At 41.5% G+C, this 14856-nt stretch overlaps 1 protein-coding gene across 2 annotated transcripts; it reads right to left on the bottom strand.

Annotated features, from left to right (window-relative positions):
• Positions 1-4152: 4152 nt before the first annotated feature.
• lyl1 (LYL1 basic helix-loop-helix family member) lies at positions 4153-13269 on the bottom strand. Of its 2 annotated transcripts, none has more exons than XM_081380665.1 (4): positions 12953-13269; positions 10465-10978; positions 6986-7080; positions 4153-6314 (listed from the first exon to the last, which is right to left on the bottom strand). In XM_081380665.1, the coding sequence occupies exons 2-4, from the start codon at positions 10884-10886 to the stop codon at positions 5845-5847; spliced, it is 987 nt and encodes a 328-aa protein (XP_081236791.1). In that variant the 5' UTR covers positions 10887-10978; positions 12953-13269; the 3' UTR covers positions 4153-5844. The 2 variants fall into 2 exon arrangements, with proteins under 2 accessions (XP_081236791.1, XP_081236792.1); XM_081380666.1 differs by lacking the exon at positions 12953-13269 and adding an exon at positions 12569-12886.
• Between the last annotated feature and the right edge of the window lie 1587 nt (positions 13270-14856).

The following is a 14856-nucleotide window of genomic DNA, read 5'->3' as shown; positions in this document are numbered from 1 at the left end:
CCATATGATATGTGCCGCATATTCATCTTTTAGTTTTGAGTTTTAAAGGTGCATTGTGTAATATTTAGGAGGATCTGTTGACAGAAATGCAATATCATATACATAACTATGTTTTCAGTGGTGTATAAAGACCTTACATAATGAACCGGAGGCATTTCTCTCTACACACACCACGGGTCCGCTTACATCCACATGTTCCTACAGTGGCGCTAAATGAACAAACGCGTTTCGTCACTATGTTGTTCTTCATGATAAGAAGCGAGCTAAAGTCAGCAAATAAAACACTGACACAATGATGAACAAGTAACAACAATATTCGCAATAACATCGTTTTACTGAATAATTAAGTAAACAGAATTTCTTAATTTATCTCTGTAAAGAAACCTCATTGTTTAACTGGCTACTCTCTGCTGTCTCAGACGACGACATCACTTCCTGTCGGCCACCGTAACTTCTGTTGGGTGCAATTCACAAACTCACCTCTAGATGCTGCTAAAAATTACACACTGCACCTTTAAATGTTTCCATACCACTCTAAATTCAGCTGATTGTTTACCAACAGTTTCATGAACACAAGAACAAATCAACACGTTCACTGCATTTTTTTTTTTTTTTATTCTGTAACTATAAATTTATGTGCACCAAAAATTAAATGTCTTTTTCTTGAAAGGACACTAATTTATCACTAAATGTGTTCCAGCCTAACAAAGCAATATTTACATTGTCATAAAACTGTTTATGACTGTTTAAAATGTGAACAAATTATGTTCACATGCACATGTATATCTTCACTTCTCCTAAACCAGCTGACCACACTTCATATATATTTATTAAAATACATATTAAACAGAAATATAAGCATATTTTAAAGAAACATTTCTGTGTCCAGATAAAATATTTTATTTTAAAACGACACCATTCATATGCTTCTGGGTCTTGCAGTAATAATATTATTATAAAATTATTATATTATATTATATTATATAAAAAAGATTCATTTTGGAAATTATGTAGTGACCAAAAAATAAAATTATACATAAAACTTTATATTTGAGTTTCTTCTGATGGATGGATGGATGTTCTCTCAACTTTGTCGATGCTCAGATGTTTCTGTTTTATAAAACTAACATTTTAGTTTTCTAATTCAACTCACATGCAAGCACAATTATTTGCATTTGTCCCAAAAAGGTTTTTATAATCATGACATGAGAAAAATTCAGCCACCGATGTCTAAACGACTGGTGTATTGTAACTGTGTTTACAGTTGCTTTAGACACCTTGAAAACTTATGGTAAGGAGCGTTTCATTTCCGACACACGCCTGAGGTGTTTGGCCAATCACAGCGCACCGGGTATGCTGGCCAATCAGAGCACTCTGGGCTCTTCAGAAGGAGGGGCTTTGTAGGAATCAGAGCGTTTCAGACAGACTGGGAATAGAGAGGCTGCAATAACGTACAGAATGTAATATATATATATATTAAAGCGTTGTTACCTATTATATTACACCCAATAAACAAAATAATTAACTTTTAAAGATGACATATTAGTCTCCTTTTCACAAGATGTAATATAAATATATGGTGTCCCCAGAATGTGTCTGTGAAATTTCAGCTCAAAATACCAGATCATTTATTATATCTTGTCAAATTTGCCCCTTTTTGGGTGTGAGCAAAAACGCGCCGTTTTTGTGTGTCCCTTTAAATGCAAATGAGCTTTAGCTCCGCCTCCATTCAGAAGAGGGTGGAGTCTTTACACGAGCTTCAGAAACTCCGGCAATAACAAAACAGGCCAATCTCCCTCATCCAGAATCCCAGAATAACCAGTAGCGAGTGCAGCCTTACGGAGAGACTCAGGAAGAGCTTCTGAATGTTAGTGGAGACATTTCTGTAGTTGTTGTGGAGTTACACTGATCATCTCATCATCATGTTGAACTTCTCCACAAGTGTCCACAGTTCCTGAGGTGTTTATAAGACAGCGGTGACATGTTCTGGTCAATAGTGTTCAGTGCTCGTCTGTGCTCAACCACAGAACAGCTTCAGGCTCTGCTGGATCTTCATCAGTGCGTTAGAACTGGTCTCTGTTGGCGCTTGTGGAACCAAATGTCGGCTGGTGTGTGTAAACGTGCAGATTAAGGGCCGCTAATATTATAATAAGATCCTCTTCATACGTCAGAAGGAGAGCGAAATCTGATCAGCTTATATTTTGACATGCTTGCAGAGAAAAGCTGACCTGAACAAAGTTACTGGGTTACTCGATTATAGCACTTACACACGGGAGAAGTCAGATTTGCATGATTTTTCCCCTTTAAAATAGCATCACATGACCTCTTTAAGAGTTTTATTCTTAAGTTTTACACAATGTCTGTCACAATGTCACGAATCACCGGTTGGGTAACAATGTGTTAGAGTGAGTGTGTGTGTGTGAGTGTGTGTGACCTTGGCCAGAGGAAGTGCTCAGTGTCATCAGAGATGTCATAACCTCTGCAAGCGTGATGAAACTCCAGGTGGCCGAGCGCTGTGCCAGCGAGAGGGTGTGGTACCCATAATGCCCTGCTCCTGAGGCATCAGGGGGTTTATCTCACCGTCACACACACACACACACCAGTTCTCTGCCCCCCCCCCCCAGAGGCCTCGGTACCAGAGACGGGAAACACTCAAACCTTGCATATCCCTGAACCGTCCCGTCATGTGACACACGCGGGCGTTTGTGGCGTGTCATTCAACCAAGCGTTACGCAAGTCTGCCTTCCTGCATGCGGGCCGCAGGAGTGTGTGTGGCGGATGGGTGAAATGGAGAGGGTGATTTTCACTTTTTCATTCTTCCCATCTTTTCATAACTCGTGGTCCATGTCAGGAAGTCTGTTGGCTGGCGATGAGACAGCAGCAACTGTAGATGCTTCCTGACACCTGATCCGACGAGAGAAATACAGTCAGATACCCACAGATGACCTCTGAACTCACACACACACACACACACACACACACACTGCCACAGCTGAAGTGGGAAAAACACAACACGGCTGAACAGCGTCAGTTTTTCCATCCCGCTCGGATTCTCATGATTCTGTCATGGATAAACTGCATCCGGCTACAGGACGGGCCTTTTTTTTTTAAAAAACAAAATGATTTTCCTGTCCCAGCAGTCTATGATGAAAAATCTTGGAAAATCCTAATCCCATCTGACGGCTGACCGAGGGACACAATAAGTGACGCCGGTGCATGCTACAGAAAAACACATTTTACAGAGCCTGATCTCACGGGAAAACGTACAAATTCTACGAGGTGGCTTATTCGTACGAATTCATACGACCTGACTCGTACGAATTAGTACGTTTTTTGCAAAATCGTACATATTTTACGAATTGGCCAATTCGTATGAATTCATACGAATGACCTACCCCTGACCCCGCCCCTAAACCTACCTATCACGTGGGTTTAGACAAATCGTACAAATTCGTACGAGTGAGGTCGTACGAATTAGTACGAATTAGCCAACTTTTTATCATTCGTACGAATTCGTACAAATTGGTCGTGAGATAGCGTTGATTTTACAGCATCAGTTGAGATAGTGAGCATGTGACTCTTTGAAGCGTTGCTTAAAGTCAACATGAAATCAAAAAATACTTATTTTTTATGGAATATAGCAAGATTTACTAGTGCATATCTTTAAATATATATATATATTTTTAAATCAAGTGCCTCATAATCAAAACACTGCAGAAAATAATGTTCTTCTTCAGTATTTTTCCATTCCTGAAGGGACTGTGCAACACATTGACTGTTTATACACACAGGATTGTGCAATATACTTTCTACTGCTCTTTTTCTATTTATTGCCGCTATGTTGAGTTGTATGTTGTAAGTTATCTTTACTCAGTGTTTTGTATTGTACTTGTGTAAATTTTACCACAAGGAGTTGCACTTGAATTCCATTGTACAGCTAAGTGTCAACTTAAGTTTTTCTTCTAATTTTCCACTACAAATATCTAAACATTTTTAAATTAAGATACATTTACTTGAGAAGCAAAATGGCTAAAGATATTAAGTCTTGTTTCCTGAAAAAAATATCAAAATTAAGTGAGTTTATGCTTAAAACAAGAAAAAATATCTGCCAATGGAGTCAGAAAAATACTTTTTTTTTTTTTTTTTTTTTTTACCAATAACTGAGCATATACTAGTAAAAAGATCCGAGGGCTTGGGGAATGCGAACACACCTGTGTTGATCCACAACCTTGACCCTTTTTGACTCATGATGATCCCTCCTCCTGAAGTATGTGATCCACAAATTCAACTTATTCACTGACAATAACATGGCATCATTTGCATGAGATGCCTAATAAAAAACAAACAAACATCTAACCTGGACAACAGTGCTTATTCATAGAATTTGATTTCAATGCTTTTAAAACAGAGCATGAAATACCAAGGTTTTCTGTAATGATGACGTTACATTCCATTAGGAAAAAAGATTCTAAAAGTGACATCACACCCTCAAATGATGTCACTACCCTTGAAAGGTCAGGGATCATTTCATCATCGGAAGCACTCGTTGTATCATCGGGTACTTTGTAAACAACTTTGGCTGGTTTTACAAACCTGACTGTCTGGAAACAATCACATTCAACCTGAATAAAGTTTGTACTTTTGTAAGTGTATTTTGTGTTCTGTTGACAAAGACCAGTGGTTTGAGCCATTTCCCATCATTCTCAGTTGGGTCAGTAACACACCTAATGTTCATCCTTCGCTCGTCATTATCTTAAACTAGTGCTAAAAGCTTCCTAGGTTTATTAGGAAGTAAAAATGAGAGAAAGAAATCTGAAACTTATTTTATTCAAACCAAGATCAGTTGAACGCAAGCCACATAGTTGCAACTTCCAAACTGCGAGGAGCTTCACATCATCCAAACATCTAGTGACTCTAGAGACTCAAGAACCCAGTGTGATGTGGATCATGGATGTGAGCTGCCATCATTAGTTCTTCAACGAGGCTCTCATGTCTTCAGTTCAGCTTTAAACAGCGAAAGAGTCAAAAGATCAACACATTATTAAATAATCCAGTCAGAGTGCTTGAGACTGTGGTAGATGTGAAGTTTGAGGTACCCGTGATCGCATGTGAGGAACCCACACACTCTATTTATTCCTCGAAATATCAGAGAGAGGAAATTAAATGGAGAAGTGACACATGAAACATGGACCAGGAACACAAGCCATGAATTTAAACAAGTAAATTCGCTGTAATTCCACACAAAATGTCAGTGTTTATACCAAGCGGCATCCGTCCGGTCTCTCTCTTGAATCCAACACTGAAGTGTCTTAAACTGCAGTTCATCGTCTGGCCACTAGAGACCGGCTGCAAAATAGAGTCAATCTCATAAACCCTCATGTTAAAATGCCTTTACAGCAGAAAAAAACTTTACAGCAGAAAAAAACATGTTTACAGCCTAGTGCAAAAAGTGGTTTTGGTCTATATAGCTAATTTTGCCCTTCATGACGACTGTGAGGGGGGTGAATTTTTGTATAACTCATCTGTTTAAATTATATCAAGCCTTAAAGTTGTGCATAATTAAGGGCGTGGCCACTTGAGTGACAGGTGGATTGCCGCTGATGTCACTACTAGCCGTTTGTCTGTTAGCATCACGTCACCTCAGCTAATCCACCTCGCTGCACATTTTCATTTATCCAGGAGTGACGCTGCCAAGATGGCGACGGCCGGCTCCGCCCACTTTGGGCTTCAAAAATGCTCTTCAGAAACATACGGGTGACGTCACGTCCATATTTCTATACAGTCTATGGTTTATACGCGCCGAGGGTTAAACACCCATATCCAGTGTGTTAGTTTGTGGTTTAGTCACCGCTGGTAAGTGCTTGCTGTGACCGCTAGTATCTGTTCCTGAACCTTCTTCTCTGTGTTCCCGGTGTGTTCGGTCTCAACGCCGCAAGTTCGAGGACCTGAGCTTTCCTCGCTGTCTGTATCCCCGTAACAGCTGGATCCCGACGACACCATCATGGAGTCCATAGAGTCTCTGTTTTTGCGAGACGGGGAGCTGCTGTTTCCCAAATCCTCGATTTCCTTCTTCCTCCCATCCGGACAGTTTGTCGTGTCTTTCCCCTGATCGCTCGTCTGGTCGTTCAGCAGCTCGACGAGAAAGTCGATGTACTTCATGGCGAGTCGTAGGATCTCGTTCTTGCTGAGCTTCTTGTCAGGCGGGTGGGTCGGGATGAGTTTACGGAGCTCGGAGAAAGCGCCGTTTACGTTCTGCTGCCGCCAGCGCTCGCGGCTGTTGGTGAAGACACGCCGGGCCAACTTCTGAGGAGGACCTGAAGGAGAACCACATGTGTGATACAGTTGCAGGAAAACGTTTGTGAACCCCTTAAAGAGGGATCATACAAAATTCATGTTATTTTTTATTTAGTACTGTTCTGTTTTGGAGATATTGTTTTACATATAGTCCACAATTAAAAAAAAAATTGCTGAATTTATTAAAATGACCCCGCTCAAACATTTATGAACCACTGATTCTTAAAACATCTGAGCACAGAAACGTGGAGTTCATTTGATTTCACTGCAATATAATGTATAATAATGCAGTGGAGGAATATTTGTGGGTCTTGATAATGTAAAATGTCTGATGTTACCAGTAAAAAGTGGCCTACGTTATTTTAAATATATCTAGTCAGAGTTCAAGCATATTCGTCTAAAATAATTCTGTATTTTCAGCTTCAGAATCATGAATATTGTTATTCTGGTCTCTATTGTCCTGTGCTTTGGGTTTATCAGCACCAAGTCCAAGAATATTCATTTACACACACAGTGTCATATCAAATTTAGCATTTTAATCAACAGTACATTCTTTTTGTTAACCTTTTACCATATGTCTTGGAGTATCGCAATCGAATCGTGACATGAGGGTATCGTTACAGCCCTAATGACGACGCTGAACACAAAACATCCACTGATTTGAAAACAGTCCATGAGTGGAATGATGTACCATCATTGAGGTCCAGTTCGAAGTGTGCAGACGGCCGTCTCTTCACACGAGCATTACTGAAGATCCCAAAGCTTCCAGATGGTCCGAGGAAAGAGCTGAGGGAAAGAGAGAAAACACTGAAAATAGGGAGACAACTTGAGGAAAAGAAATCTATAAAAGCAATCTGGAGCGTTTGATGAACGTCTGCCACTGATTGGACAAACGTGACGCCTGTCGCTCTGTCCTCATTACAGCCGCACATCTCGGATAGATCCGACTTTATTCTGTCTGTGCTGCTTTGAGACGAAACTCAGGCCCTGTTTACTGCTGGCATTAATATGTGTTTTGGTTGACTGGTTCACAAGTAGACGAGAAAGACACATTCCCGTTTACACCTGGTGTTTTAATCCGTCTCTTTTGTCCACTTTCACCCACTTCTGTCCTGATTTCTTCGAGGGGAGGGTCTATGGGGAGGGAAATGTGTGTTTTTTCAGATCTTTTTGATCTAATGGACAAAATAAGCTCACGCAATTTACATATGAACGCGCCTGGAGATGACGGAAAAACACACGGAGAGCATCAGATTGTTTCTACTCTGTCAGACGCAAGATCCGCCGAACGCTGTGAGTGTGTGTTAGAAATCGGGAATTGTGAGAGAACATTGAGCTTGGGATGTTTTTCCCCTTTAAACCAAACTTGGGTCTCCAGCTGACAAAACCCAGCAAGCAATATCCATCATTTCGATAAAGTCCGGCTATGAGTAATAGACTTCTAGACAAAAGAACCTTGAATTTGGTTACATGTCGTTTTTGCCAAAATAACTTGCGAGATGTATGATATCCCATCATGGAAGCAAAGTCAACAGTGATTACAAGGTGTTTGGTTTCATTTCTTCACTCATTTCATTTCCTTGTTCTATCTAATTGATGACTAGTCTATTCTTGGGCTATGGTTTAGATGCCTATTAAATTTTCACTGACAGTCCAAATTTTGCCTTGTTTTAGCCTAAATGTCAGGGCTGTGTTTGGGCGGCTGTTAGACGTCATTTAAACGCAAAATTGCTAGCAGGGAGTTTAGATCCCGTCTGGTTAACACGCTTTCCATAATGTTATGCATTAGATCAGTAGACGGTCTTTATATTGGCTGTTCAAACACGTTCGATCACATGAGTGTTTACACTGCGAAAGCAAAATGCGTTTTCGATCCCCTCTGGAAGTGGTGAAACAGGAGTGTTTTAGACGCTGTTTACACCTGTATTTACTGTATTTAGTGTCGTTCACTCCGATCGACCAAAATACTTCTTAATACCAGGTGTATACAGGCCATGAGACTAAGGGAGGTCAAGATAAGTAAGTCACTGGTCTACAAGAGAACATTACATCAGATCCGATTGTTCATTAGTTTGATGCTCAACAAGACCATTGCTATTAACGCGTGCATCGTCCAGCAGCGAATGATTCCTAAAGTCACGTGTGTTGTTGAGGAGAGTGTGCAGCTACTTTACTCGATTTTCACCTGCTGGACGTTAAAGCCGCTGAAGATGAACATTTACCAACAACCACCAGAACACTGTGAACACACATTGAATCAGGTGTTCATCTAAAATGTCCAGTGCTGCGGATCCACTAAGACAGGGGTATCAAACTCATTTAAGGTTGAAGGCCCGATGGGGAAAAAATGTAATCATGTGCGGGGCGAATTACTACCTTTTTTAAACCTTAGTGCGCTGACAATTAGTCTATATTAAAATTAACCATACAAACTACAAAATTAATTAGCAAGAAAACTAGCTGCTCTGTGAAAACTGCATTTTTACAGTGAAAAGACTAATACATTTTTAAAATAATGTTTTATGTAATATCTCAGGTAACACTTTAGTTTAGGGTCCAATTCTCACAATTAACTAGTTGCATATTACAAGGAAATTGCCTGTTTATTAGTATTAATATTAATGCTTTATTCTACATTTCTAATCCTACCCCATACCTAATTACCTTACTAACTATTAGTATTAATAAGCAGTAATTAGAAGTTTGAGGCAAATGTCATAGTTAATAATGAGAATTGGACCCTAATCTAAAGTGAGCATATTTTTCTATTAGGAATGCCCCGAATATGATTTTTCAAGGCTGATTCTGCCAATTCTGATACATGTTGCTGATTTTTTTTCCTTCAAGCAAATTTTTTTGCTCTATAACAGGCCAAACTGGCCTAAAAAACAAACAAACAACAAACAAAACAAACATCTGTAGTCATATGAAATTAGAGCCAATCCCCACATTTTAATCACGATCCGCACAAAGATGCTACACACATGTACGCATGAGCAGTCATTTTTTATTTAAATTAGATTGTATAATTTCAAGATTTAAAGCAGAAACAGAATGGTCTGACTTTTGTTTTGTGAAATTATGCTATAATTATGCTAGAGCACACCAAAAACAGCAGACGGACTGAATGAAAATGCAAATTCACTCTCTGCCAGTAGGTGGCGCTTATAGAACAGCAGAGATAAAGCGCTTCCTTGTTTACTGCTTAAACACTGCTTTATACAGAGGTAAGAGGACAAGAAAATGCCATCGAAACCATTCTGAAGACAGTTCCCCTTCATAGACACATTCATATAAACCCCTACTCCCATTTCAATATTTATATTTTTCTTCTTATATTTCACGAACATTGAGCTTTCAGTGCCTGGTACAGTTTTTCTCTGTCTGTGTTCTCCCAATCTGGTCTGTGTTAACATCTTGTTTACAGACTTCATATTATTCCCACACAAATGACATTTCGGTAAATGATTGCAAAGCAGTTTGTGTGCAAGTCTGGAATAGAGATCGACCAAAATAAAATGTCCTGATTTATGACCGATCGACCGGTGCATCTCCATTTTCTATTATTGTTCAGATCCCTGTCTGGGCCGGATTGGACACCATTGTGGGCTGTATGGTTGCTCTAATGGTGTGCTCACACCAAAAGCAAAGCGAAAATTCGCATTGCGTTACTCGCTCTAAATTACTTGCGGGATGTTTCTTGCTTTTCGCGTCACTAGCGCAAATAAAAACATTGCGTGATTAGGAGTGTCACGCACATCAACAACAACATTTCTTTCTGCCATTTTGACAGCCGTTTCCAGCACTATTTGAGGATGGACAGGCGCCCAGTGCACAGACCAATCAAAAAGCTGTTAACTGATTGTCTTACGTGACAACACGGCATACAAATATTTACGTTTGAGTCAAAATTGTTCAACTTGTGCAGTAGACGCGATTGAGGCGAATATCGAGCATTCGCAGCAACCGCCTCGTCCATTTCGTGTCATTTGCATCTTTGCATTGACATTGTATATAATAATTATATTTGCGTTTGGTGTAAACACAGCATAAGACTAGAATTGGGATACACTGAGTTTCGTGGATTGTGATTGGGATCCCATTGGTATCCACTCTTTCTTCTTGTCATATGATTTTTAACTGGTAACAGTTGAGTGTTTGATTCCTAACCTGCTGATGAAGGGGTGTGTGTTCAGGAAGGCTGGCGGCAGGAGGGCTGTCGGGGGTCCAGCGCCGGACAGCGAGGACAGATGAGAGAGTCTCAGCTCCACCGGGCCGTGCCGGATGGCGGGGGGGACCGGGTGCAGGGCCGTCATCGGGGGGAGGGGGGGTTTGCTGTGAGCCAGGCTGATCACCGGGACGTTTGGAGGGATTGATGTGGAGGAGATCGAGGACGAGGACACGCGCTGAAAAGCTCCCTGGGGAGGTGTCGTCGTATCCGGCTCGGCTCCGGTGGCCTCCGGTTCAGTCGCGTCTGTACGCCTCTCTGCATCACGAGTCGCATTAGCGTCGGGCGATCCCGTATGAGCAGGACTGGCGTGCTGGAGGACCGACGGGGAGATTGAGACGGGAGACTCGCTTTTCTCCATCATGACCCGAGGCTGACGAGTTCTCCTGATGATCTCAGATTCTTCTCATCGCTCCTCATGTGGAGGTCTGCAGATTGAGTCGCTTCTTTTAGGACCTAAACAAAAAACGCCATTTAAGTTTACAAAGGCTGAAGTCACATTATGATATTATAAAGCACAGATATGATTGGTGCCAATAGCCTCGTGGTTAGCGCGCCAATATATAGCGCAACTGCGCTATTCGATTCCCAGCTTGAGGTAGTTTGCCGATCCTTTTCCCACCTCTCTCTACCAAATGCTTTCCTGTCAAATCTCTACTGTCCGATCCAATAAAGGCACAAAAAGGCCAAAAACATAACTTAAAGAAAATAATAAAAAAAGCCCTGATATACAGAATGAACAGGTGTGATGTAATTTTGAGCAAAATTGGGTCAAAACAAGTTTCTACCAACAGGAGTGAACTTTTCCGAAGTTCCGGAAACTCTTTAAACCAACTCCAAATGACTTTAAACACTTTTGAACTACTTTTGAAATTGGTCCATGGTGATTGCATATGAGATAGTTGTGCTCTGGGAATGCTGTAACTGGGGCCTTAATCTGACCTCTGACCTGTAAAGCTGCCTGAATCATGATCATACACTGTTCTTTCGTTGGCCAGAGAAGAACTGAGCAACTGAGTCTGGTTTTTCCCAAGGGTTTTCCTCCATTCTGTTTTGGTTCCTTGCCACTGTCGCCTTTGGCTTGCTTAGTTGGGGACATTTAATATAATACTCAACATTAATATTGATCTGCCTGCACTGACACCATTATATGAGAACTGAACTGGACGATGACATCTATGACATATATATATATATATATATATATATATATATATATATATATATATATATATATATATACACAAATGAACTAAATTAATAACTTTTTTACAACAAAAATTAACCATCAATGAACTTACATAAGATGTACTATGACGCCATTTTCTTCTAGATCTGCTGAACAGCAGAAACAAACTTTGTTGCATTATTTTCCTGTTATCATTGTAAAGCTGCTTTGAAACACTCTGTATTGTAAAAAGTGCTATATAAATAAAGGTGCCCTGACTTAAAAGTCACGTTCACATGGCGGGTGAATTCGGTGTCACTCCACTTCTGGGTGTTTCATCCAGTTCTGTTCACAGTTCAGTGACTGACAGACATTCACTGCTGAAAGACTCGATCTGAACTCAACTAGTTTATTAAACCCTGACAGGTCATCTGAGGAGTGAGAAATAAAAAGGCAAAACAAAGAGGAACATTTCCAGACTAAACCGCAAACGTTGGTTGATCATCATGAGATCAGGAGTGACGAGCACAGATGGATCATTAAGAGGATTCACTGTTAAAACTTTACAGGCCATGATGATAAATCATGCTGGAGTCTTTCTACGTTCAGCACTGCAGAAAAACAACAACGAATCTGTCAGTATTTGAGATCATCATGAACAGCTGCTATCCGTGTTCAAGGTTAGTTGTTATGTTTCCAAACTTATGCGTAAATAATTTGTCAGTCATCCTGCCGTCTAGAGATCAAGACTGACGTCAGTCACCGATTGATCGATGGGTCGATCGCTGTGACAGACATGATCAATGAAACGGCTCAGATCTCACACAGACACAGAGATTCAACACACAGTTCTGCAAACATCGACTGCTATTCCTTACATTCGGTTCCTCTTTCTGTCCAGTTTAACCGAGTGTTTTCATAATGTCTGACTCTAAGAGCGCCTGTAAATCCATCCGAAGAAACACATGTTAAGAAGGTCCATGCGTTCTCAGATGGTCACTCGCAGGAGACCTCACATATTTCACAGGTCAGGTTTTTCTGACGTTAAATGTCTGTCATAGAGTCTTTGATGTCCATGTCAGGTTTCAGGAACTTTATCATCAAAGAAGTTCCAGAACAATCAGAAAATCCCAGTTTCATATGCAAGACGAGAGTCAGTGGAGCTGAATAACTGAGAGAAGTTCTCCAGAGCGTCTGAAGACTGAGCCATGCATCAGATCATCTATAATCAGAAAGTGTGATGAAGAGCTGCTGTCACTCACCGTGTTTGTGGTCACTTTCTCCGTCGTCGATGTGTCTCGTGTTCACGCCGTCTGCGAAGCGATCACACACACACACACACACACACTCTCCTTGCACTTCCTTCCCGTTCCTGAGCGCTGCTCTCCACCAGTTTCTCCAGTGAGGTTTAGAGATGCGACTGCTGGAATGACAGGCGACTGGAACATGTGCTGATGTAAAAGTGATGCCCCCCCCCTCCCTCCATCACCAACACCAACACCAACACACATGGTGCTCAAGTGGGACACCAGGGGAGCTCAACTAGAATTGGGTGAGAGAGAAAGAAAGAGAGAGAGAGAAAGAGAGAGAGAAAGAGAGAGAGAGAGTGAGAGACAGAGCGAGAGACAGAGCGAGAGAGAGAGAGAGAGAGAGAGAGAGAGAGAGAGAGAGAGAGAGAGAGAGAGAGAGAGAGAGAGAGAGAGAGAGAGAGTCGGTGAGAGAGGGCGAGAGAGAGAGAGAGAGAGAGAGAGAGAGAGAGAGAGAGAGAAAGAGAGAGAGAGAGGGTGAGAGACAGAGAGAGCTAGAGAGAGGGGGTGAGAGAGGGGGTGTGAGAGAGAGAGAGAGAGAGAGAGAGAGAGAGAGAGAGAGAGAGAGGGTGAGAGACAGAGCGAGAGACAGAGCGAGAGACAGAGCGAGAGAGAGAGTGAGAGAGAGTGAGAGTGAGAGACAGAGCGAGAGACAGAGCAAGAGAGAGAGAGAGACAGAGAGAGAGAGAGAGAGAGAGAGATTTCCTCTCTTTGCTGGACAGGAGGATGTACTTGTACAATATGGTGATGTTGATAAGAGTAAAAAAAGTGCCTGCAGGCCTGAGATAAGAGCCCCCCCCCATCTCTCTCTCTCTCTCTCTCTCTCTCTGTGTGTGTGTGTGTGTGTGTGTGTCTCTTTCTCTCTCTCTCTGTGTGTGTGTCTCTCTCTCTCTCTCTGTCTGTCTCCCTCTCTGTGTGTGTGTCTCTGTGTGTGTGTGTCTCTCTCTCTCTCTGTGTCTCTCTCTCTCTCTCTCTCTCTCTCTCTCTCGTCAGCCTCAGACACCGAAGGTTCTTGGATCATTACCAAAAGGAAGCACAACTTGCATCACAATTGAATAACATTGTAAAAGCTTTCAAACACACACACACTCACACAGTCAAATTGAGGTTTTATATAAATGAAGTACATAAATGAAAGTGAAGCAGCATTTCTTCCGTAGTTCTGGAGTTTTGAGTGGAAACATTCAGACAGACACTGTGATGTTTAACCTGTTAACCGTCACTAATATACACTCACCTAAAGGATTATTAGGAACACCTGTTCAATTTCTCATTAATGCAATTATCTAATCAACCAATCACATGGCAGTTGCTTCAATGCATTTAGGGGTGTGGTCCTGGTCAAGACAATCTCCTGAACTCCAAACTGAATGTCAGAATGGGAAAGAAAGGTGATTTAAGCAATTTTGAGCGTGGCATGGTTGTTGGTGCCAGACGGGCCGGTATGAGTATTTCACAATCTGCTCAGTTACTGGGATTTTCACGCACAACCATTTCTAGGGTTTACAAAGAATGGTGTGAAAAGGGAAAAGCATCCAGTATGCGGCAGTCCTGTGGGCGAAAATGCCTTGTTGATGCTAGAGGTCAGAGGAGAATGGGCCGACTGATACAAGCTGATAGAAGAGCAACTTTGACTGAAATAACCACTCGTTACAACCGAGGTATGCAGCAAAGCATTTGTGAAGCCACAACACACACAACCTTGAGGCGGATGGGCTACAACAGCAGAAGACCCCACCGGGTACCACTCATCTCCACTACAAATAGGAAAAAGAGGCTACAATTTGCACGAGCTCACCAAAATTGGACAGTTGAAGACTGGAAAAATGTTGCCTGGTCTGATGAGTCTCGATTTCTGT

This window comes from Scardinius erythrophthalmus, assembly GCF_964197995.2.
Source record: "Scardinius erythrophthalmus genome assembly, chromosome: 12".
NCBI classification, from domain to species: Eukaryota; Metazoa; Chordata; class Actinopteri; order Cypriniformes; family Leuciscidae; genus Scardinius; species Scardinius erythrophthalmus.
This window is presented reverse-complemented; position numbering and strand designations above follow the sequence as displayed.

What these genes read in the sequence shown, in the direction of transcription:
- lyl1 (XM_081380665.1), bottom strand. Translation starts at nt 10,886, where the DNA reads ATGATGGAGAAAAGCGAGTCTCCCGTCTCAATCTCCCCGTCGGTCCTC. An exon ending in ACACACCCCTTCATCAGCAG is followed by an intron (nt 7,081 to 10,464) that starts GTTAGGAATCAA and finishes TCTTTCCCTCAG; the next exon opens with CTCTTTCCTCGGACCATCTG. An exon ending in CGAACTGGACCTCAATGATG is followed by an intron (nt 6,315 to 6,985) that starts GTACATCATTCC and finishes GTTCTCCTTCAG; the next exon opens with GTCCTCCTCAGAAGTTGGCC.